Below are 24,607 nucleotides of genomic sequence, written 5' to 3'. Positions count from 1 at the left end.
ATTTCTAAGTTCTAAGATAGAGGTCAAAAAACTTTTTCTGAAAGGAGCCAGATTACTTAGCAATTACATTAGGGTTTGTAGTTCAGAGTGTTCCCTCAACTCTGCTATTCATGAAAGAAGCACTAGATCACACATACTGGCTAAGATCTGTAGCTGTCCATACCTTTTGTAGAGTACACAGAGCTAAATAATGGAACACTATATACCTCAGCTGTTGCCTTGACTAATACAAGTAAAACATTATAAACCATTACTTTATTTTAAAACAAAACTGTAAAAAGCTATTAATATGGTATCTACAATATGGATATGTAGGTCTAAAAGAAAGTTATTTCTGGGAATCCTAACAACTTATGCACTGAGTAAATTATGAGACATTCCTCAAGAGAAAACTACTACATATAAAAAATAGTCTTTCTGAAATCCTTCTCTTGAATTATTCTGTAACTTTAGAAGTCTTAGAATTATTCTGGGCCATCACAGGTAGCTACGCATATTTATCTGGGAATAAAAATCTACTAGTTATCTATTGAACTTGTTAAAAATTGGTTTGGGAAGGGGAAAAGGAAGAATAAGGGAAAGTGATAAGGAGAGAGTTAGGAGAAAATGTGATCAGGATACATTTTCTATGCATGTCTGGTCAAAATAAAAGCCCTTTTTACAACTAATTGATTATAATAAACATATAAGTGAAAATGTTTTGGGTTTTGATATAACATGAAGTACTACTACACACTGAATTGAAAATGATTAAGTTTTAGTCTACATAAAATACCAGCATTTTACATCTAAACATGGGAGTGGCAAAATATGTGATGCCATGTATTTAGAAAATTTCTAAGTTAATCAGTAATCACAGATATAATGTTTATGAATAACTGAATAGATTGCATGTCACATTTCATAAACTGCTCAAAGTGGTTATGTTTTTGCTAATATAGGAAAAATGTTATTTTTATTATGGCTATTTTTAATAAGGATTCTAAGAATATGAAACACATGTTCTATCACTGAGCTATACTTCTAATCCTATAGCATTATTTATAAAGAAATTTGCAATGTTACATCAAACAAAAATCTACCAGCCATAGCAAATATAGACTTACCTGTAAATATGCATTTAGATCCTTTTTCCGTTTTTCCAAAAAATCTCTATCCATGTTATTAAAAGTCCTTTTACCAGGAAGCTTCAATATGCTTGACAGATTTTCAAACTATAAGACATAATACAGTAAACAGTTTTTCTGTATTGTTACAAAAATAGAATTTTTCATGTGAGTATTTCTCTACATATCAAAAATCAGAAAAGTGTTCAGATATACTCAAAATTGTGTTCTAATATCTATTAGTTACAAAAAATTAAGAGTGATAAATGTAAATAAATAAAGAAGATTTATATTGGCCATATTAGTTTCCTGTATAACTACAATTATTATGAGATTTAGCATTTACATGATAAAAGCAGCCAAGAAACACTTTTCCTAATCTTTTGACTTATGAGTAAGTTATTAACTTATAAAAAATCTTGCTTGATAGGCTGAGAATATGGCTTAGCAGTAGAGTGCTTGTCTTGCATGCATGAACAGAAGAGGCCTTGTGGCTCAAGTGGTACAGTGTTATTTAGCCTTGAGCAAAAAGCCAGGGACAGTGCTCAAGCTATAGGTCCAAAACTCAGGACTAGCCAAAAAAAAAATTCTTGGTGCCAATGGAATCACAACAATAATCTGCAACACTGAGCTCAAACACAGGATATTAACCATGCTAACTTCTAGTTAAGAATTAAGAACAAAGCCATTTAGTATAACTGTGCCTAGTAAACAGCCAGTGCCTAGAACTTTTACGTTTCCCTGCTTTTCCCATGTGATGCACACTTCGAAGTAAAACCAACTGGAAAAAAACGAACAAATATTTTTTGCTTCAAATAACAGCAATACTTCCTGTAAAGAAAAACAATTTCTGATATGGAGAGTAAAAACAAGAGATATGGACATTCAGCCAACTTTTCATTTCCAAACTGGAAGATTCCAATGCATTATTAAATGAAAACTGATAGTTGGACTGGGAGAAGAAAGTTTCAATCAGCAAAGCCTCTGCCTCAAATTCTGATGGTTGCTTTGAAATAATGTGCAAACAAGTACATTGTTTGACGGCGGGGGGGGGGGGGGGAGAGGGGAGCGCGTGCACACACCCCTGTCCAAGCCAAGGATGAGGTCTCAGGAGAAACTGAACCTGTAAGGACTTGGATTTTGAACATCTAGCTTCTAGAAATGATAGAAAGGAAATTCTTATGTTTAAACCACCCACACTATTATTTTGGTATGCCAGCCCTGTAAACCAATACACCAAAAAATATGACAGTATCCATTAAAACAGTAATGCTAGGAACTCTAAAGCTTTATCATCCAATAAGGCATCATACTAATTATCTTTATTGGTTTAATACAACTTGTATATCTAAATTTTGAATAAAGACTTTCAAGACTTGAAAATAAGCCTCACAGATCGTCTGTTCAACTTCATCTGCTATTTTTTAAGTTTAATAAAATATTTAATCAAAATAAGAAAAATAGTGCCATTGTATTTGCTAGCTTTAAAGGACCTAGCTGAGAATCAAGCCAGCTAAGGCAGATAACTTCTCAGGACACTTATTTCTAATTCATAGTAAAAAGTCAGAAGTGAAAGAATGACTCAAGTGGTAGAGCTCCAGCCAAAAAAGTTGAGCAAAGGGCATAATACCGAGTTTATGCCTGAATACTGGTGTGCATACATGCATGCACATGCACACACACTCTCCCACACACAACTTGTCAGATGCCTGTGGTCTGTGGTTCATGCTTGTAATCCAAGCTATCAAAGAGGATGAGTTTTGGAAGAAAGCAATCTGATGACAACCGAGGCAGAAAATTTCCCAGAGACTCCAGCTCCAAAATAATCAATATAAAAAAGGACAGGTGGTGTGGCTCAAGAAGTAAAACACCAGTGTGCAAGTAAGTCAAGTAAGTATGAGGCTCTGAGTTGAAAACCTTGTTCTGGAAAAAAAGTGCTGCTAGTTACTGTTATGTATTAAGAAAACTATATACAGTAAGAATTTAAAATGTTATCTAACTAATAAGTTTGTTTTAGGACATAGTTCATAATAAGTGCAGCAATGGTACTAAGACTTAACAGTTACAGTGTTAGATAAGAGGTACATACCCTTGACAAGTATAACTCTTAAATTATGCTTCCACAACAAAAGCATTAAAATTCCCTATAGCAAGCCCTATCTCTACATCAAACATAATACCTCTGGCAAAGCAAGCACACAAACATACATTTAAAAATATACATATATCTGAAATATTTTATTTAAAATTTCCAAAGTATACCACTAGTAGTACATTGCCACTAGATTTCATATTAAGAGTGATCTTACTGATTCTCATTCTCTTACACCTGCTCTTCATTGCCTTAATAGATCAAATTCTCAACACTGGATCTAGTAATTACGCCAAATCATATTTATGCTGATTACATAAAATATGACCTTACTTCATCTCATTAATCTGAAGATATGAACATTTCTTAGAAGTTTAGTATGCAAACTAAATTAAAAAAAAACACAAAAAGGCAGTATAAGAACACAGCTTGAAGCCTCCATACCTGTTCAGTGATTCTCATGTGGAAATCATGGAAGTCACTGTATCTCCGGTAAGTTTTCCACATCTCCTCAGTGTTCAGAGTGCGCCGGTGTACGGTGATGGCGTACAAGGCATATGTCTTGCCATGATCATTACAAACGCCTGCCACAGCATATGGGTCATAGTCAGCATATACTAGTCATTCAAATCCAAACAAAGTGGCACAAAAGACACAGAAAGGAGGAAGACGAAGAACAGAAACAAACAAAAAAAGTCAACATGAAATGGAGAATGTGAAATGACAGACTGAGACAAAAGGATGTTACTGACGAATAAAACAGGCGCCTGAATTCTGCATTCACATGAACAGCTGTTACAAATGATTGCAATAACAGAAGACAGCTAACAACCTAAGATGGTGGTAGCAAACTGATGTCTATACTTTGTATTCTCTTCCCAAAAGCTATTGTGGATTGGTAGGGATGTTACTGGAGCACCACCTCTGAGTACAGCAGCTGGGACTTTTTGAGGAAACAACAGAAATACAACCAAACCTTCTTACTGTCCTTTTCTAGTTAGTTGTCCTTCAATTTAAATCTATCCAACTGAAAAATAAAAGCCATAAAATAAGATTTTTCTCCTGGCAATTCTCTGATAATTTCAGTAATTCTTGTCTAGTTTATTTGAGGGACTTAACAACAAAATCATTTGCCCATTGATTTGCCGCATACAAGTCAGATAAATCATTAAGTCCTATTTAGTCTAAAATAAAGACATGAACTTTGATTCATGTTTAGTTTGTTTTTTGGTTTTTGATTTTTTTTGCTTTTTCTTTTTGTTTTTTGTTTTTTTGGTCGGCAGGGCTTGGGCACTATTACTAAGCTATTTTGCTCAAAACTAGTCCTTTACCACTTTGAGCCACAGTTCCAGTTCTGGTGGTTAATTGGAGATAAGAAGCTCACAGACTTTTTTTTTTGCCTCGGCTGGCTTTGAACAATCCTCCTATCTCAGCCTCCTGAGTAGCTAGGATTACAGGCGTGAGCCACCAGCATCAAGTTTGATTAATGTTTTTAACCTGGTATATTTTATACTGTTTTAGGTCTCTGAAACTGTCTTCCTCTTATCTGTGTCTGGCTAATTTCCTTATCCATCACTCATCTTAACTTCAATCACTGAATGCTTTATTTTGTTTGCTTTTCTGTCATTTATACTTATATATACTTTTTATCTTCATTTTTTTTTGAAAAGTGTTATAGTGGGGTTTTAACTCAAGAACTTGAATAAGCAAGTATTATAGCAGCTGAGCTATTCCCCATAATTTTCTTCAATTTACAGGATCTCAAATTTTGTACTGTCATCTTGACTTGAATTGTGATCTTCCCACCTACACTTCCTACATAGTTCATATTACAGATATGTTTTGCCTTGCTCAACTTGGTGTGCTGAGATGAGAATCTCAATAATTTCTTGCCTGGAGTGGCCCTTAATCTTCCAGAGTAATTGAGATTACAGACATGCCACCTAGCTCTATTTACCAATATTTTAAAAACACTTAAATTATATGAAGACTTGACATCTTTAGTTCTTAGAACACAATTTATCCCAAATGCTGACTCTGTTAACTCTCCTTTAATTTGGGTCTTATTTGTTCCTGGGCTTTTGCTTTCCCAACCTCACTATCAATAGGCATTGCTTCTGTCTGGGCATTCTGAGTACCCTGGGCGATAGGAAAATTTAGTATGACCAGTGTCACCACAACTGCTGGGTTCCATGGTTCAGAAGTTATTTTTGTACAGTTAGTTCTCTGTATCCTCATGGTCTCCATTTTCAATAAACCATACACTGAAAATATCTTTAAATGATTTTGTACTGAATACCTCTAGACATTTTTCCTTGCCACTATTCTCTAGCCAATAAAGCAAACAAATATTTACATAACATACATAATATACATAAGAAACATAACATAAAGACTGTTTCAATTTTGATAGCATTTGGTTGCTTTCAAGTTTGGATGACCATAGGAAGCTGGCACCAAGTCCTTTATGTAAATCTCTTAAGTCACAAAGGGCAGTTTGATGGAGAAACAGAACCAACACACTTAGCTTCCCTCTAAATGGAAAGAAGAAATCTTAAAAGATGCTTTTGTTTAAAAGTACCAAATTAACTAAAATCAGGAAAAGGGTTCACACTCCAAAATCCATTCTGTATGTGTCTCTGACCTAAGCCATTCTCTCTGCAGTCACTTTGCAGTAGCCTTGGATTCTTGGAAAGACTAGACTGATAGGATCTTCAAGACAAGGGACCTAAACTACAACGACAGAACAATATGGTCTCCTCAGGACAGGTCATTCATGTGACTTGTGTATCCTGACCTGTGATGTCAATAGTAGCTACTTCACTAGAATCTTCCTGAAAAAATAAGTGAAATAATGATCAGGCCATTGTTTGATCAAGACCATTAAAAAATGATACATGCCTCTTTCTCCCTGCCCCCAATTCTTATTTATTTTTTTACCATTAACAACAATAACCTACATTTATTTTTAAGTTGAAATTCCCAAAGCGGTTTTCTTTTTACTGTATCTACCAACAGTGGAAACAATTAATAGAGCTGTGTTACATGTTGGTATTGGCTTCACATGTTTAGAGCATATGGATGCTCACTCTACAATATAAGAACTGTTCTTGCTTGCCTAGGTACTTAGAGTCCTAAAACTATGTTGTAAATGTTATTTGTCTTTCTTCTTTTTTCTTCTTTATTGTCAAAGTGAAGTACAGAGGGGTTACACTTTCATATGTAAGGCAGTGAGTACAGATCTTATCCAACTTGTTACCTCCTCCCTCATTTTTCCCCCGCTTCCCCCTCCACCTTTCCCTCTCCCCTTTCTGAGTTGTACAGTTGGTTTATATCAAATGGTTTTTAAGTATTGCTTTTGGAATGGTTTGTCTTTTTATCCACTGTCTCTCAATTTTGGTAATCCCTTTCCCTTGTCTAGTTCTAATACACATATATACAGTATCCAGGGTACTAAGATCCGATACAGTGAAAGCAGGGGTAAAACCACAGGAAGGGAATATGAGAGGAAAAAAAAGAAGAAAAAAAGGTAGTTTCACATGGCATGATGAAAATAATTACAACAATGATATATACCACTTGTTTCCATAATGTAGAATTCATTTCACTTAGCATCATCTTGTGTGTTCACATGGGCATAGTTATTGGGCTATTGTGATCTTTTGCTATGACTAACCTAAACATGTACTAATTATTCCCTATGAGGGAAACACTGGGCCCATGTTTCTTTGGGTCTGGCTCACTTCACTTAGAATGATTTTTTTCCAAGTCTCCCTGCCCCCAATTCTTTGTCCATAAAATCTGAAACTCATGTTTGTACCACGAAGATGGCTAACTAGTTGTCATCTCATGGCATTCTAACGTCATGTAATAAATCTCTTTTCTATGTCCTTTACTATGTCCCTTTGTCATATATGGGGGGTACAGCAGGACCTGACACATGAAACTTCTGGGGTTTGGGTTTGAGGTTTAAAAATTCCTGTTTCAGTTTTAACGATTACAGTAATACTTATTACAAGTAACATCTATAGTACACAACTAACATAATAATGTAGATATTGTAATACCTAGTGTAGATTCTCTCTAAATTACTTGTAATCTACAGTATATGGAGGATATATGCAGTTTACATGCAAATATGGTCTATTTTTATATAAAGAAGTTGTACATCTGTGGATTTTGTTGTCTGCATAGGGCCTAGAAGCAAAGCCCCACAAATACTAAGGGATAACTGTACTGGTTTTCTGGCTGAAGACACTGTGATTATCAATCACAAAATTGAATTGGACAGCTAAATCTGAACAAACTTTTTGTGTGATTGATAACATTTTTAACCATGAGCTTGAGATTTCTTCTTTCCATTTAGAGGGAAGCTAAGTGTGTTAGTTCTGTTTCTCCATCAAACTGCCCTTTGTGACTTAAGAGATTTACATAAAGGACTTGGTGCCAGCTTCCTATGGTCATCCAAACTTGAAAGCAACCAAATGCTATCAAAATTTAAACAGTCTTTATGCTTCTATGAACCCTGTAGCTCCATGACTCTTTACCTCCCAGAATTTTCTCCCTTTACCGTTTCCACAATACTGTTTTAGCCTTTTCAAGCGTGTAGGAGGCAGGATTCCCCTAGCATTTTAGACTGCCACACTAACCAGAAGGCAAAGCTGATCTAAAAACCTGTTATACTGATAAATAATCATGAAAAAAGTACAAGTTTTAGAGCTACCTAAATATTTTGCTATTTTGTAAGTAATCACCAAAAGGTTCTATGTAGCTTCTTAGTAAACTGTTTTAATAACATGACAGTCTGATTATCTATATTGGTATGAATGGGTGAATGAAAAACTTCTCTCCAGCTTTCACCAAAATTTTTTTAAAGTTTTATATTTTCCGCTTACGCCTATAATCCTAACTACTCAGGTAGCTGAGATCTGAGAATTGCAGCTTGGCTTTAGCCAGGGAAAGAAAATCCATGAAGATGAGACACTTATTTTCATTTAATCACCAAAAGCCAGAAGTGGAGCTGTGTCTCAAGTGGTAGAGTGCTAGCCTTATGCATAAATAAATAAATGTTAATAAAAATAATAAACTAAAACTAAATCTCAGAGACAGCATACAGGTCCAGGTCCTATGTTAAAGCCCCAGGACCAGCTTTTAAAGAATAAAAAGACAGTGTATTAAATAAACATTTTCACCTTAACAAAGACTTGCATAATTAGAAGAAAACCAACAGAATATAAAAATTTTGAAAGTAATTTTAAAAATTTACATAAGTAAAAGGTGGGACAAGTATATCAAAAGAAAGAAAAGTAACATCTGCTTTTACTGGTACTACTGTCATCCAATGGTCATTTAGTACAAAGTAGTCTATGAACCAACTACACATAAAAGATTAGTCCAGAAATCTGATAGGAAAGAGAATGCTTTTAGTGAGAAAGAAAAAACAACCTCTCCCAAAAAAACTTTTAAGAATACAAATTGGGAGTTTTAAAACTATATTTATACAATAACATTTGTTACTGTATAAAATGTAAGCATACTGTATAAAATGAAATTGATGGAGGTACGCAACTCAGCATATTTTTCACTTCAATATGTGTATAATAAATGTATTTCTGTATTTTAGAAATAGTGAAAGACTAGATTTAAAAATGGTCATCATTTATTACTCATTAGTATCATCGAGTAACTCAGTGGTAATGATGGAGATTGATAATACTCTTCTGGGTAGGCTACCAATTCTATATGTTGGTAGACCATAAAGCCTAAGAGGTCTCAAAACCTAATCAAGCATTTTGTGAAGAGAAAATGCATACACTCAGAGGCTTTTGGTTTTCACTCTAGTTACCTAGTCTAACTCTAGAAAGTAAATATTAATTGATAGTTCTCCCCAAAAGAATAACTGCCAATTAGATTCAAATACAGAAAGAAAACGTCTGGAGTCAGTGTTTGAGATAACAAAATAATTAGAATACAAGCATTTCCAAATATTAAATCATGGCAATCATAGGGAAGAAAATACCTGAAGGCGCAAGTAAAAATAAGCCCCCCCAAAGCCCAATATACAAATAGAATTTAGTAAGAAATATGCTATCAAATAAAATATCTAAATTAAAAGTATGAATTCAAACAAAAACTGTGAAAGTAACAGTGATCAGTAACCAAGAGATGTAATAATCAACAGCTTTAAACTCACACTTAAGACAAGTACAAAGTCTCTTACCAGTGTCTGAAATGTAAGCATGAAGTTGTACTGAGTCATCAGAAGACACATTTGAAAGGTCATCTAAAGACTGAAGAAAACAAATCAGGAAACAATTTTTAAAAATTATTTTAGGAAAATAGTTAAAAGAATTATCTATCAAATATACATTTATTCATACTCTCTGCATGTAAATGGCCAAGTATTTGAATTTCCCCATATATAAGTACTCTCCATTTATACTAAAAACAGAAAAAAAGCCAAGATTTAGAAGCCAATTTGATGTAACAATACATGCTTATAATGTGAGAAGGGTGAGTCAGGAGGCTCTCACGTTCTAGGCCAGCCTCAACAACATAGTGAGAGCTTGTCTCAAAACTTACAATTGAAAGAAACTAAGAACCAAAATAATTTAGGAATCAAGATAACTTATCAGATTACTTCTTGTTCATAGTCCATATACTGCTAAATTCCTACTTTCTAATTATACTCAATAGAGGTCAGGAAAATAAAAAGCAGAATAAAAATAAGTAGCCACGTTACTAACAACAATTTAAGTTTTTTAAATGTTAAAACATACTACAATAATCTTTGTATTCTATAACTTAGCACTTTTGTTAGTGGTCCCAGTTAACTTAATTTCTTGCTATAAATGTTATTGTATTTATATCATGTGGTTATATGTATCATATAATATATATAAAGTATTTATAATATGTAAAACATTTAGTAAAAACTGTTATAGCCAATATTAGTTATCATTATTTATTATGATTACTTACTAAATGAAGTGAATCCATACCGTAAGACTTTTGTTGTTGAAATTATTGTTCAAAATATCATCTTAATTATAATTTTCTAAAGTAATTTCACAAGCCAGGAGCCAATGGTTCATGTCTGTCTTAACTATTACTTAGGAGGCTGAAATCTGAGGATCACGACTCAAAGCCACCTTTGATAATAAATCTTTGAAACTCTTCTCCATTTAAATAGCAAAGACTGAATGTATGTCAAGTGGTATGGAGTCAGTAATGAATGAAAAGGCTGAGACAAAGTTAGAGGCCTTGAGTTTAAGACCCAGTGCCAGGATTAAAAATAATAATAATTCCACAAACAATACCTCTTATTGATTGATGCAAATGAATTTAACTAAACACTTTGCTACACTCACTTACAAAGAGGAAAACATAACCATATAATAAGTAAAGGCACAATGGGCAGATCAATATGCAAACTGCTCTTCTTACAAGAAACTGCTTGTAAGGTTATCCTTTGGATAGCACCTGGTTAAGAAAAGCTCCTACCATTCTCTAACAGCATGCTGACTGGCCTACTGTACCTAAAATTGTTAAAAACAAGATGGTTAATGCTCAGTGCTTAGTTTACTTCTGAGTCTAGAGTTTGGGATAAAACAAACACAACATGCACAATCTCATCTTCCTCCAAGAAAACCTATGCATTCCAATGAGTTTTTGTCTGGGGCAAAACATCATGTTGTTGTAACACACTGAGGAATTAAGCACATTTTGTGTGATGTCCCTGGGACTTTTTGGAGCTTGTGCCTAGTTTTCTCCAGTCTTTTCCCTAATTACCTTTTTCTTTATTGATTTTGCTCTGTATTCTTTCATGATAATAAATGCTTGTCATGGGTCTGACTTAAATGAACCTTCTCAGCAAATTACTGAACCTGGGAGTGGCCTTGGGGACCTCTAACAGATGAATATTATATAATTTAGGTATATTCCATTCTTCAAAAACTGTAAGATCTGAATGAGTTAAGTCATAACATGGTATTACAAATTAATAAGACAAGCGTCTCCCAAGTGACTTAAATGCAGCCATCTTTATAATAAATGATACAAAGCTACTTAAACTAAAGGAACTAAAGCAAATTGTGATCATTTCTTATAAACAAACCACAGGGGATCTTGGCCAATTCAAGTGGTACAATCATACTACAAGGTCCATCACTGATAGCTTAGGAGACATTTAAAAAAAAAAAAAACCTACTCTTTCTTGTACCTCATTTATCCCAATGACAAAGTGCTGTTAATAAAACATGGAATAAATTATATTGAAAGGAAAATGTACTTCTTTAAAATATTCATGTGGTCCACAATAAAATTTTAATAGAAACAGCACAACCTGTAATATGTTTCAAGGTATTTTTAGTTATTTTTTAAAGAAATAAATTGTTTTCCTGGAAAAAACCAATGTCATCATTTTACATACATATTTTAATGTTTTTATATGAAAAACAGAAGAAGCCTCAGAGGACTAGGATGGCTAACTAATACTCTATTTGTTATCTACTTTTGCATCTTTTAATTATAAGCCAGAACAGAAAACAATTTTTTTTTTAAAAAAAATAAGGTATTACTGGGCGCTGGTAGCTCACATATATAATCCTATTTACCTGGAGGCTAAAATTTGAGGATTCAGGCTTTTTCACCCTGAAAAGCAAATGGCAGTTTATGTGCTATGACATGGTTTGAAGCCAGCCTAGGCCGAGAAGTCTGTGAGGCTCTTATCTCCAATTAACAACCAAAAACCCAGCATTTGAGCTGTGGCTCAAATGGTTGGGTGCCAAACTTCAACAAAAAAGCTCAGGGACAGTGCCCAGACCCTAAGAAGTACAAGGAGTTCAAACTCCAGAACTAGCAGCAAAAAAAAGAAAGAAAAAAGGGGAGGAAAAAAAAGCAAATGTACTTACTAATCATTTTAAGCATGCAGCCTCTCATACTATTACAATCTTGTTGCTAAGGACTTTGAAAATAAATGTCTTTCTCAGTACATTAAAAATGGAAACTCTGATGACAGTCTCTTAAAAATCAGTTATAGTAATAATGCATAAATGAGTTGACTATCAAATTATAAATGGTAAAAATAATGTTAACTACAGAACTACAGTTCATTTAGGAACATAAGTACTGATTGATAAAAGAAACTTGTGATTTCAAAATGAATTCATTATTTGGTCCTGAAACAACAAAAAAAAATTACAGTTTAATCCTTGAGTTAAGATACTTAAAACTTCTTGTAAGAAAAAAAGTTGAAATATTATGCTAAGCAAAAACTGAAAAAAAATAAAATTTTCTTTTTGTTTTGTTTTGATACAGTCTTCCTACATTGTCCAGGTTTGGACAATAGATCAAGTGATTCACCAGCCACAGCCTCCGAAACTGGAACTATAGGTATATATCACTGTGCTCAGCTGAAAAATACACATTTTCTATGAATGATGTATCAGCAAACACAAATACAAGGAAATTTTGAAAATAATTTACCTGGCATCGCAATTGTACTTTGAGATATTAATTTCTTTGCTTAGTATAGTGGAATGAACTATCACAACAGTTTATAATTTAAAATTACTTAAAAATGCAGTAATACTTGTACACATACTTTTAAAAGATTTTGAAGATTCAATTTAAATGTATTAATTTGGCATATTTTTAAGAATAGCAAAGTACTACAAATCACTGACCTCAAATACGACTAAGATTCAGAGAGTTGGGTTTATATTACTATATGATTAAAAAAGATTTTCTTATTTGAGAAAGCCTTTATTCCAAACATAAAAGATTTTACTAGTGTTTAAATACTTGTACAAACAGTATGCATATGAATAGAAATTTTCAAAGCAAAGTTTCAAAACATTTGGAAACTTTGCATAATGGACATTATTATAAATATTACTGAAGGGTTATGTCGTGTTCTAACTCTACTGTTAATTCTTGTTTTACAGCTTAGAATATAACAAGAGTAATGATGTCAAAGATTTAGGAAAGCATTTTAAGACTGATGATTTGGTCTGTATTTTACTGAAGGTTATGCTTTTTTATCATAATAAAATGTATTTAATATACAACTTTTCACTAAAACTATTTCAGACAATAAGAGCACAGGTGGGTGTATAAAATTGTTTAAAATTTTTTTTAAGAAATAAGAGTAATAATATAAGTGACACTGTAAGACAACAGACTTTTAAAACCATATTGCTATTCCAAAATATTTAAAAGAAACCTGATGCAAGTAGGACAATTAAAATAAGCAATCTTCCACATTTCACCTCTCACCTACCCCACTTAGCCACATTCTAGGCTGAAAACTAGATGAAACACTAATAAATCTTCCTTTAAAAATTGTTAAATTTTACTATGGTAAGGCTGTGTCTGAAACATATAAGAGCACTGACAAGGCCATTATCTCACAATTCACCCTGAAAAGCCAATGGCACTTTATGTGTTTAAAATGTGCCATTGTTAAATCTCTAATAATAAAATACAGCTGGTAAAAAACATTCTATAGTTAAAAACAAAATTTTAGAACGACTTAAATTTATTGAATATTTTAAAAAATATTTAGGCATTTATAATCATCTCGACCAGTTTTGTACTTCTAAGTAGAAGAAAAATAATTCATTCTAATGCTTAAAACATCCTAAATAGGGGCTGGGGATATAGCCTAGTGGCAAGAGTGCCTGCCTCGGATACACGAGGCCCTAGGTTCGATTCCCCAGCACCACATATACAGAAAACGGCCAGAAGCGGCGCTGTGGCTCAAGTGGCGGAGTGCTAGCCTTGAGCGGGAAGAAGCCAGGGACAGTGCTCAGGCCCTGAGTCCAAGGCCCAGGACTGGCCAAAAAAAAAACAAAAAAAAACAAAAAAAAAAAATCCTAAATAAATGCCAAAAATAATGAAATAAATTCCATTATTAAAATACAAATGCTTATATTAAGCAGGTACAACCTAATTCTACTTCTTGAAATAATAGTTCTTCTAATTTCTAATTCACAGATGCCTTCTATATGAACTTAAGAATTCCTTAAAAAGTATAGACAATTTATAAGCTTCTAAAATATCACTTAAATTGTTCAAAATTTTACTTACCAAATTTATGCTTCCTGTAGGAGAGCCATTAAAAGATTCTATAAGAAAGAAATTAAACTTAGAATATAGGGAAAAAAAAAACCTAAAGCAGTTACTTTTAGTTAGGTTCAAAAATACTAATCACATAAACCAACACATAAAAGATGAAAAATAGTGACATATTCCCAAACATGTAATCTCATAGATCCCAAGTTATTATAAAGATAATAAGATTAAGTGAACAATATAAATGTATTTGACACCTGGCAAAAATCAAGTAAATATTTATATTTAATATAAAACATGTATATTTAATAGAAAATATTAACTATTTTTAATCTTATTCCTATTGAATGATCCTGTGAACACAAGGAAAACACTACAGTGACGCAAATTAGGAAATGTCAGACTTCAAATAAAAATTAATCTTTAGTGTGATCTATAAATGGACTGATTTTTAATGTATCTATCCAGTCAACTTACTGTTGGTAATAGACTTGGCTCAAAAATATTGGAATAGGGCTGGGGATATGGCCTAGTGGCAAGAGTGCTTGCCTCGTATACATGAGGCCCTGGGTTCAATTCCCCAGCACCACATATATAGAAAATGGCCAGAAGTGGCGCTCTGGCTCAAGTGGTAGAGTGCTAGCCTTGAGCAAAAAGAAGCCAGGGACAGTGCTCAGGCCCTGAGTCCAAGCCCCAGGACTGGCCAAAAAAAAAAAAATATATATATATATATATATGAATAATTAACAATGAAAAGATATGAATTTTAAAATAAATATTAGAAAACATGGCAACAAATGTCAAGCAATAATCTTTTTATTCAGTTTATTATACATCTAAGCAAATTAAGCTAGTAATGAAGGTGTCTCTATGTATAACACAAAATAAAACTGGCAGTAAAGCAACATTCATATGCAGTTCAAAGATAATATATATTTTCTAGCCTTTAAGAAATTATTTATAATTTTTTTTCAAAACATGTTATTTATTTTTTAATTGTTATTGTAAATGTGATATACAGAGGAGTTACAGTTACACATACCAGGTAATAAGTACATTTCTTTTTGAACAGTGGCAACACCTTCCCTCACTCTCTCCCAGTTTTTTCCTCCCATCCCTACCTACAAGTTGTATAAGTCATTTTCAACACAGTGTCTCCTGAGTATCACTGCTACATTTGTTCAACCTTTGTCCCATCCTTTCTGTGCTCTCCCCTAACCCTGGTTAAAAAAAAAAAATTACAAACCAGACAAAGGTAAAGAAAACAAACACAGCAATACAGAAAAAAGGAAAAATCTTTTGTTTCTTGGAGTTCCTCAATAAATATTATTTTATATGATCATATGCACATAGCTAACTTTGTTATCCTCTCATAAGAATATTCTCCTTTGGCTTCATTATGTGACTAAGAGGTCTATGTAATTTATAATGTCCCAATGTGTTTTTTGTCTTTTACCATCCAATGTGTTTACTTGTAGATATACAGGCACATTCTAGTTACCACAAATGAGGGAAACCATGAAACCTATGTTTCTTTGAATGTGGCTTACTTCGCTTAATATAATTATTTCCAAAAAAGTTATACTAAGTGAAGTGAGCCAGACCCAAAGAAACATGGACTCTATGGTCTCCCTTATTGGGAATAATTAGTACAGGTTTAGGCAAGCCATAGCAGAGCATCACAAGGCCCAATAGTTATACCCTTATGAACACATAAGATGATGCTAAGTGAAATGAACTCCATGTTATGGAAACAATTGTTATATCACAGTTGTAACTACTTTCAACGTCCTATGTGTATGTGTAGTTTCTAATATTGATGATGTTCTTGTATCACCTTCCTGTGGTTGTACCTACACTATCTCTGTAATCTTATCTGAGTATATTGGAAACCGTGTTTACTGGTATTGGAAGTAGCAAATTCAAAGGGAATACCAAATTTGAGAGACACAGGGTAAAAAAGGAGAAATAACTACAAAAGCAATACTTGCAAAACTGTTTGGTGTAAGTGAATTGAACACCTGGGGGGGGGGAGGGAAAGGGGGAGGGAGGGAGGCATGAGGGACAAGGTAACAAACAGTACAAGAAATGTATCCAATGCCTAACGTATGAAACTGTAACCTCTCTGTACATCAGTTTGATAATAAAAATTTGAAAAAAAAAGAAAAAAAATAATTATTTCCAAATCTTCCCATTTCGTCACGAATGACACAATATCACTGTTTCTAATGGAATAGAATTCCATTGTGTATATATACCACATTTTCTTAATCCATTTGTCCAATGAGGGGCATCTGGCTGACTGCATATCTTGGCTCTGGTAAACAATGCTGCAATGAATATGGTTGTTCTGGTAGTTGTAATGTGGCCTTCTTTGTGGTCTAGTAGATAAATCCCTAGGAATGGAATTTCTGGATCATAGGGAAGCTCTATGTTTAGTGTTTTTAGGAATCTCCATACTACTTTCCAGAGTTGCTGAACAAGTTTACATTCCTACCAACAGTGTGACAGAGTTCCCTTGCCATATCCCACCAGTATCTGTTACTGTTAAGTTTCTTGATAAAGGCCATTCTAATGGGATGAGGTGAATTTTCAATATTGTTTTGATTTGCATTTCTTTTATGGACTGAGATGTTGCCTAGTGGCCATTCTTACTACTTCTGAGAAGTCTCTCTTTAAGTATTTAGCCCATTTATTAATTAGGTATTGTTTCTTTGATGGCTTACTTTGGGGTTTGTTAAATGAGATTTTAAAAAGTTAAGGCTATATTACTTCTACAGAGAGGTAGCTGGTATTGCTTTCTCCCTTGAACTTAAGAGCTCAAGAATACTTCTTGGTCTTCAGACATGTGGACACAAAAACCAAATAGGGCATTTTGCTTAGGATTATGCTTTGATTTACAGGAAGGACAAATGAAGTTAAAAAATGTTAACTATACTCCTCATTCAGTCACGTACCTCCTGTTTCTTCTTTGATATGCCAACCTCTTAAATTTCCCCACCATAGAACCATAGAACTTGGCTTTTACATTACTTTTTAAATCCAGGAACAATTAAGATATAGTCAATGTTCTAGTACAACAATAACTACTTCAAGATATATACTCTAAAAAAGTTTGAGTATACATTTAAACAAAAATTCAGTAAATGTGTACAAATATTAGAACACATGGGGTGCCAGTTGCTCACGTCTGTAATTCTAGCTACTTGTAAGGCTCAGGTTGGGAGGATGGAAATTTCAGGCTAGGATATACACACAAGACCCCTTTCCAACCAATTGTTCTGTGACATGCACTGATCACCCCAGCGACATAGAAATTGAAGTTTCAGAGCAGTTAGAAGATTACAATTCTGAAAAAAAAAAAAACAGCGAGCTTAGCAATGTGTATCTGTCATGTGAACTATGAAGAGATGCCTAAAATAGGTAGATCATGGTCCAGGCACCAACCTAAACTAACTAACTAAATAAATCTCTATCTCAAAAGTAATAACTGCAAAAAATGTGTGGCTCAGAACACAGCAACTACCTAGCAAACCTGAAGCCCTGAATTCAAACTCTAGTATCACCCTCCCCAAATTCTGACATAATATGAAAGTACTGCTAAACATGTTGGCAAAGATTTCACTGAGATTAAAATTTTTAAAGGACAGCATAACTTAAATATTTTGAAGACAAAGAGATCTTATTTTAGTAAAGAAGTTAGTATTTACATTCCCAATCAAAAAATCTGAAATTAGAATATAACAAAACTCAAAATTTGTGAACTCATGACATGTAAGAACTTTCAGACACTGCAGGAAGCACTTAGGGTTTCTGATTTTTTGATTGACTAGAGATGCATACCCACAGTGGATGCCGCTGTAACTAAAGAATGCAATCATGACTAAAAACACAGAAGTAAGGAGAAAAGGCATGCATTAGTAAGCCAACTAGCTGTATCTATCTACTCTCATTAAAGGGAATAAGAAGACTGGTTAAAAAGTTATGAATGGAAACTAAAAAACAAAATCACACTATAAGACTAGGTCTTATGTTAAATGATAAGAAAGAAAATACTTCACTAGTTTATTTTGCTGCTATTACAATTTTAAAGCACAATTTACTGAGAAAGTCTTACATTAGTTACTTTATGGCACCATTTATCTGCTGTTATTCTTAGTCACACAATAAATCTTCACAAATAATAAGGCATTTTTCAAATAGTAAAAACATTAACCTTTACATCTTAGGTTGTAAAAAACCACAACTATCTTATTAGAATGGTAAGTGAATATGGAGTTACTACTGTGTATCTTATTTCACAGCAGCTCTTAAGAAAAGCTTTCCAACAGATAAAGAATATGTGGATACAATACAAAATAGAAGTACAAAAAATTTTACTACTCAGACATCAGTGGCTTAGTCCTGTAATCATGGCTATTCAGCAGGCTAAGTGTGAAGGGTTGTGATTCAAAGTCAACTGAGGAAGAAATGTCCATGAGAGTCCATCTCCAAAATAACCAACAAAAAACTGGCTTGGAGACATGGCCCACTTGATGCCATGCAAGTAAATGAGAGTGTCAGCAAAGTAAACAAGTTGAGTGAGCATGAACCTTAGATAAAATTGTAATAAAGTGCAGTGAACAAGAAAAAGGAAAAAAATCACTAACCAGATCCCACTAATGTAGTGTATTTAGGACTGAGTATACTGTATTACATCTGTAATCACAACTACTCAGAATGCAGAGAACTGTAAGACAGTGAAAAAAACAGAGCAATACCCCATCACAACCAACAAGCACTCTGTAGTGGTAAATGCCTGTAATCCCAGTTATAAAGAAAGTATAAGTAGAAGAACTCAGTCTAAACATTGCCCAAGAAAAACATGCTAAGCCATATCTGTAAAATAAGAAAAGCAAAACAAACCTGAAGGTGTGGTTCCAACAGACAATGCCTGCCTAAAAAGTTTGAGACTCTTTATAGAGTTCAAACCCCAGTAACACCAAAAAAAAAAAAAAAAGTGGCATTCTTTTAAAAATACAACTTCCCTAATTATTTAATCAAATCAAGCTAAAAAGTTAGGAAGAGCCTTAACTTTTTAAAAACACTTAGCTATCAGACCAAAAATTGTTCTTCGGGGCTGGGAATATGGCCTAGTGGCAAGAGAGCTTGGTAAAGTTCTCGCCTCCTATACATGAAGCCCTGGGTTCAATTCCCCAGCACCACATATATAGAAAACGGCCCAAAGTGGTACTGTGGCTGAAGTGGCAGAGTGCTAGCCTTGAGCAAAAGGAAGCCCTGAGTCCAAGGCCCAGGGCTGGCAAAAAAAAAAAAGTTCTTCAAATTTGAAGATAAAATTGTATAACTGTAATTTGTAGATTTTTTAAAAATTCTTACTAGTACAGTGAAGCAAGAGCTAAAAGAGACAAAGGCTAGAAAACTCTATAGCAGAAAAAAAATGTGTAAAGAAATGACTGATACCTAACAGATTTATCATACTTCTGTCCTCATGTGGTTTTGCCTATACAATCTCTATATAAGTGGCCAGAATTAAAGCAGTCTTTTTAAAAAGTATTGAAGCCTTTCTTGTTTACTTTTCAAATTGCTTTCTTTTAAATTACTTACTTGGTAGGATATACCAGAATGATTACCAAGCCCTAGATAATTTTATCAGAATTCAATAAATAATCCTAAAGTGAACCAAAAGTAAAATGTTCATCAAGCATAAGAATCAGAACACTTGAATGCTAAAGATTATCACTCCAAATTTGTTAGTTAATTCACCATTTTCTATCAATAAAAGTTGATCCTCATGCTTTAGTTTTTAAAAAATCACATACATAATTCCAGGCTTATAACTGAGAAAAAAAGGGGTATAAAACAATGAACAATAGTTGATGAATATGAAAAGTAGCAAAATGGAAGTACTATATAAACAACGTGACTCAAACTGCTTTGTATACTACAGAATACTAATAGACTCAGCATCCTTATTTAAAAAGGGGAGGGTTAAATAAATGACTATGGCTGCTTCTATCTGAAAAACCTGAAAAATGTCTCATACTCTGCAAGAGTTAGAAAAGAATACAATCCAAAGGAGCAGCAAAAACCTACATTACTTATATTGCTTTATAGCTTATGGTACATTGAGTCACAATTACTCTTCTCAATAGTCCTATGGATATGAATATGATTTTATTACCTACTAACAAAAGAGAAACTACCATAAAAACATGTGAGCGACTCATCTCAAGAAAATATAATTCTTCAAGAATTCTAGTTATCTACAGCTACATATGAATTTTCAACACTGTGATTTAATATGGTAACTATTATAAATGTATCCATTAAATAGACTGGGATGTGGCTCAGAGGCAAAGTGCTTGCCTATTATTAGTAAGTGCAACATCCTGGGTTCAATTCCCCAAAAAGAAAAAAAATACAGATATGTTTATTCATTTAAAAATATAATTTAATGGGCTGGGAATAAAAATAATAAAAATATAATTTATACCTGAGCTTCAAAAACATGTCTATCTTATTTAAAAGGCTATTATTTTAGTTTAGAATATGTGACACACACACACACACACACACACACACACACACACACACACAGTGTGCCATCTTACCTCCATCCCCATCATCTGATCCTCTGAAGCTTGGATCTTTCAACATGTCCAGCTCCGCTAACATACGAACATAGAGTGCATTCTGTCTGAAGGAAGGATAAAATCTTTCATCTCGCAGCATCAATTCATATACCTTGTTGAAATAATCAAAATATTCAATAATTAATGCAAACGTGATTTTCACTAAACTATCACTGAAGTCTTCAGTGAAGTTTTGCTATAATGTATAATGGTTACAAGATGTCCAGTATTTTTTCAGATTTCTCAGACAGAAAAAGCCACAATCCTTTATTCAACCTTTCATTTTTCAAATAAGGATGCCTAGTCTATAAGCATACTGTAGTGTAAAAAGCAGGGTTTGAGTCACACTGTTTATATATGACTTCCATTTTACTACTGATCACCTGTTTGACATTCATCAAGATGTCCCAACTATTAATTTCTTCTGCTCCTCCAATAACTAAATTACACAGAAAAGGGCTCCATAACAACACAAGTGACATGATAGTAGGCTACTACTCTATAATATTCTAGGAGTAGTGTTTTCTTAAAAACAAATGTACATAAATGATCATGGTCCATATTAAAATAAATTTATGAGGCCAATTTTTAATGCATGAAGTGTACAAAGGGGTTTCACTGTGATATTTACCTACAAATGTATAAAATTCTTTGATCATATTCACCCATCCATTACTCTTATCCTCTTATTCTTATCTGCTTATTCTGATCCTCCTTCCTTCCTCTTTGAAAAATTTTTAGTACATTTCATTATGCTATTTTCATAATGAATAGACTTCGATTGCATTTATCCTCACCTCACTCTACTTTCTTCTTTCCCTTATACAATCATGACCTGTGCTTCCCTCCTTCCTTCCTTTATCTATCTATCTATCTATCTATCTATCTATCTATCTATCTATCTATCTATCATCTATCCACCTACCTTTCTACCTATCTGCCTGCCTGCCTGCCTGCAGACCTACCTAACTACCATTCTATCTCAATGTTCATTTTATTTAATAACTGTATTATTTGTTCTTTTGGTGATTAATGTTGGCAGTTCTTTATTCTGGATATTATTTGTTTATGCAATGAATCATTGGTAGGGATGATTTTTCTTCCATTCTATCGGCTTTGTCTTCATCTGGTGATTGTTTCCTTACGTGTGTGTATGCTGATCCTGATTGAGCTCAGGGCCTGGGCACTGTCCTTTAGCTTTTTCCACTGGCAAGATAACACGTGAGCCATACTTCCACTTTAGGCTTTTTGGTAGTTAACTGGAGATGAGAGTCTTACAGACTGTCCTGTGCAGGCTGGCTGTGAACCTTGATCCTAAGCTCTCAGCCTCCTGAGGAGCTAGGATTACCAGCATGACCCACTGGTGCCTGGCTTTGGAAACTTTAATGAAAATTTTTCGGGTTTTTTTTTTCCCTTATTTCTGAGCTATTTGGAGTCTTATTTCAAGAATTATTTGCCTATGGCTACATCTTCAAGTATAACAGAAGATCATCAAGTTCTAAGTCAGAGTATCTCAAGTAGATTCAAAAAAAGCAAGCAAAAATATGGATCTCTTTCATCAACAGTTAAAGAAATAAACCAAAATACTGAGGTATACTTACCACAAGTTTACATTTGACTTTTATGATGCCTCATTCACTTTTATTTAACTAAGTAAATGAGAAAAAACATACACATTCTTAAAAAATCAAGTTATACTAAGTGAAGTGAGCCAGACCCAAAGAAACATGGACTCTATGGTCTCCCTTATTGGGAATAATTAGTACAGGTTTAGGCAAGTCATAGCAGAGCATCACAAGGCCCAATAGCTATACCCTTATGAACACATAAGATGATGCTAAGTGAAATGAACTCCATGTTATGGAAACAATTGTTATATCACAGTTGTAACTACTTTCAACGTCCTATGTGTATCTGTAGCTTCTATTATTGATGATGTTCTTGTATCACATTCCTGTGGTTATACCTACACTATGTTTGTAATCTTATCTGAGTATATTGGAAACCGTGTTTACTGGTATTGGAAGTAGCAAATTCAAAGGGAATACCAAATTTGAGAGACACAGGATAAAAAAAGAGAAACAACTACAAAAGCAATACTTGCAAAACTGTTTGGTATAAGTGAAATGAACACCTGGGGGGGGGGGAGGGAAAGGGGGGGAGGGAGGGGGGTATGAGGGATAAGGTAACAAACAGTACAAGAAATGTATCCAATGCCTAACGTATGAAACTGTAACCTCTCTGTACATCAGTTTGATAATAAAAATTTGGAAAAAAAAAAGAAATTACAGTGTTTAGACACATTTCCAATATTGAGTTGTAGCTCAATTTAGGAATTGTAATATTAAAAATATGTAACACTTTAAAAAAATATATAATACCTTCCTTTGAATGTCATCAAAGATTTCAGGAGTTGGATCTTCATGATTCAAAGTATCTGCTAATTTTGCTACCAAATAGTCATCAACAGTAACTCTTGGAGATGCCTAAGGAACAGAGAAAATGATAGAATAATGATCTTTGTAACTTATAAATATAAACTAATAATGGATAGCAGGGGAATTAATTATACTAATAATTAATAACACTAATAATTAATATTCTAATAATTAATAATTTAATTATTAATTAAAGTAATTAAGAGGTAGAAATCATTGGTTTATAAATGGCACCTGGATATTTAAGACCACTGGAATACAGATATGGCTTTCTCTTCACTATGTACTATATAAGGGCTGGGAATGTGGCTTGGCATGCACAAAGCCCTGGGTTTGATTCCTCAGTACCACATAAACAGAAAAAGCTGGAAGTGGTGCTGTGGCTCAAGAGGTAGAGTGCTAACCTTGAGCAAAAGAAGCCAGAGACAAGGCTCAGGCCCTGAGGCCAAGTCCCAGAAATGGGAAAACAAAACAAAACAAAACGCCACAACAAAAAAAAACTATGTACTATATAAGAGAAGGGTAGATAACCACAGATTTAAACCTTGATTTCTACTGGGCACATTACAAGTAGGCCTTTTTTGTAAGATGGAGATAATACTACATATAGTTATTTAAGAACACTGTAAAGGATTAAAAAGAGCTATTTAAGAAATTTAGCATAAGGGCTAATATTCCTATCACCCAGGAAAAGCTTGGTATCATTAGGAGGTAAATCTATTCAGTAAGCATTGGTACTAAATGTGTCTAAGGACTGCAAAGGAGTAAAACGGATTTATCTATCATGAGAGAATACTTTTTAGTGACCATTAAAAAGAATATCTTTATCCTATAATTATTTGTATCATCTATGCGATTATAGTTGCAACATATTTCAAAATATATACTATATATGACTTATACTACACAGAAATACAAAATCTGACCGTCATCCTCAGAAAAGGATCTTTCTCTTAAAAAATTAATATAGAATACTTATGAAAGTATAATTTTAATATAAAAAAATAAAAACTGTTTCCCCAAAAGTATCTCTTAATATACATTCCACTTTTCTATTATGTCAATGTGGTTACATAAACAGAACAGTAATAGTAGTTAAACAGTGGTCATTAGTAGCAACAGGAACTATAAACAAATATTCTTGTGAGAAATAACAAGTTTCTTCTTTCTGGAATTTAACTTTTAGAATACTCTTTATTAGCTAAAATGGAGCTTGGTGATAGAGTGTTTTATTTAGCATGTACAAGGCGCTGGATTCAAACC

The 24,607-nt window shown here is 33.5% G+C and overlaps 1 protein-coding gene across 5 annotated transcripts in view; it reads right to left on the bottom strand.

Annotated features, from left to right (window-relative positions):
* The window catches only part of Snx13 (sorting nexin 13), a 119,154-nt gene that overhangs the window by 23,809 nt on the left and 70,738 nt on the right, over nt 1–24,607 (bottom strand). For 4 of the 5 annotated variants that reach the window (XM_048339734.1, XM_048339737.1, XM_048339739.1 and 1 more), the window contains 6 exons: nt 23,288–23,392; nt 20,886–21,018; nt 14,290–14,327; nt 9,419–9,488; nt 3,643–3,815; nt 1,107–1,214 (listed from right to left, as the gene is read on the bottom strand). In XM_048339734.1, coding sequence (XP_048195691.1) covers nt 1,107–1,214; nt 3,643–3,815; nt 9,419–9,488; nt 14,290–14,327; nt 20,886–21,018; nt 23,288–23,392 — 627 coding nt within the window. The remainder of the gene's footprint in view (nt 1–1,106; nt 1,215–3,642; nt 3,816–9,418; nt 9,489–14,289; nt 14,328–20,885; nt 21,019–23,287; nt 23,393–24,607) is intronic. The other variant, XM_048339735.1, reaches the window with a different exon arrangement.

The sequence above is a fragment of the Perognathus longimembris genome, chromosome 2 (genome assembly GCF_023159225.1).
Source record: "Perognathus longimembris pacificus isolate PPM17 chromosome 2, ASM2315922v1, whole genome shotgun sequence".
Lineage (NCBI taxonomy): Eukaryota > Metazoa > Chordata > Mammalia > Rodentia > Heteromyidae > Perognathus > Perognathus longimembris.
This window is presented reverse-complemented; position numbering and strand designations above follow the sequence as displayed.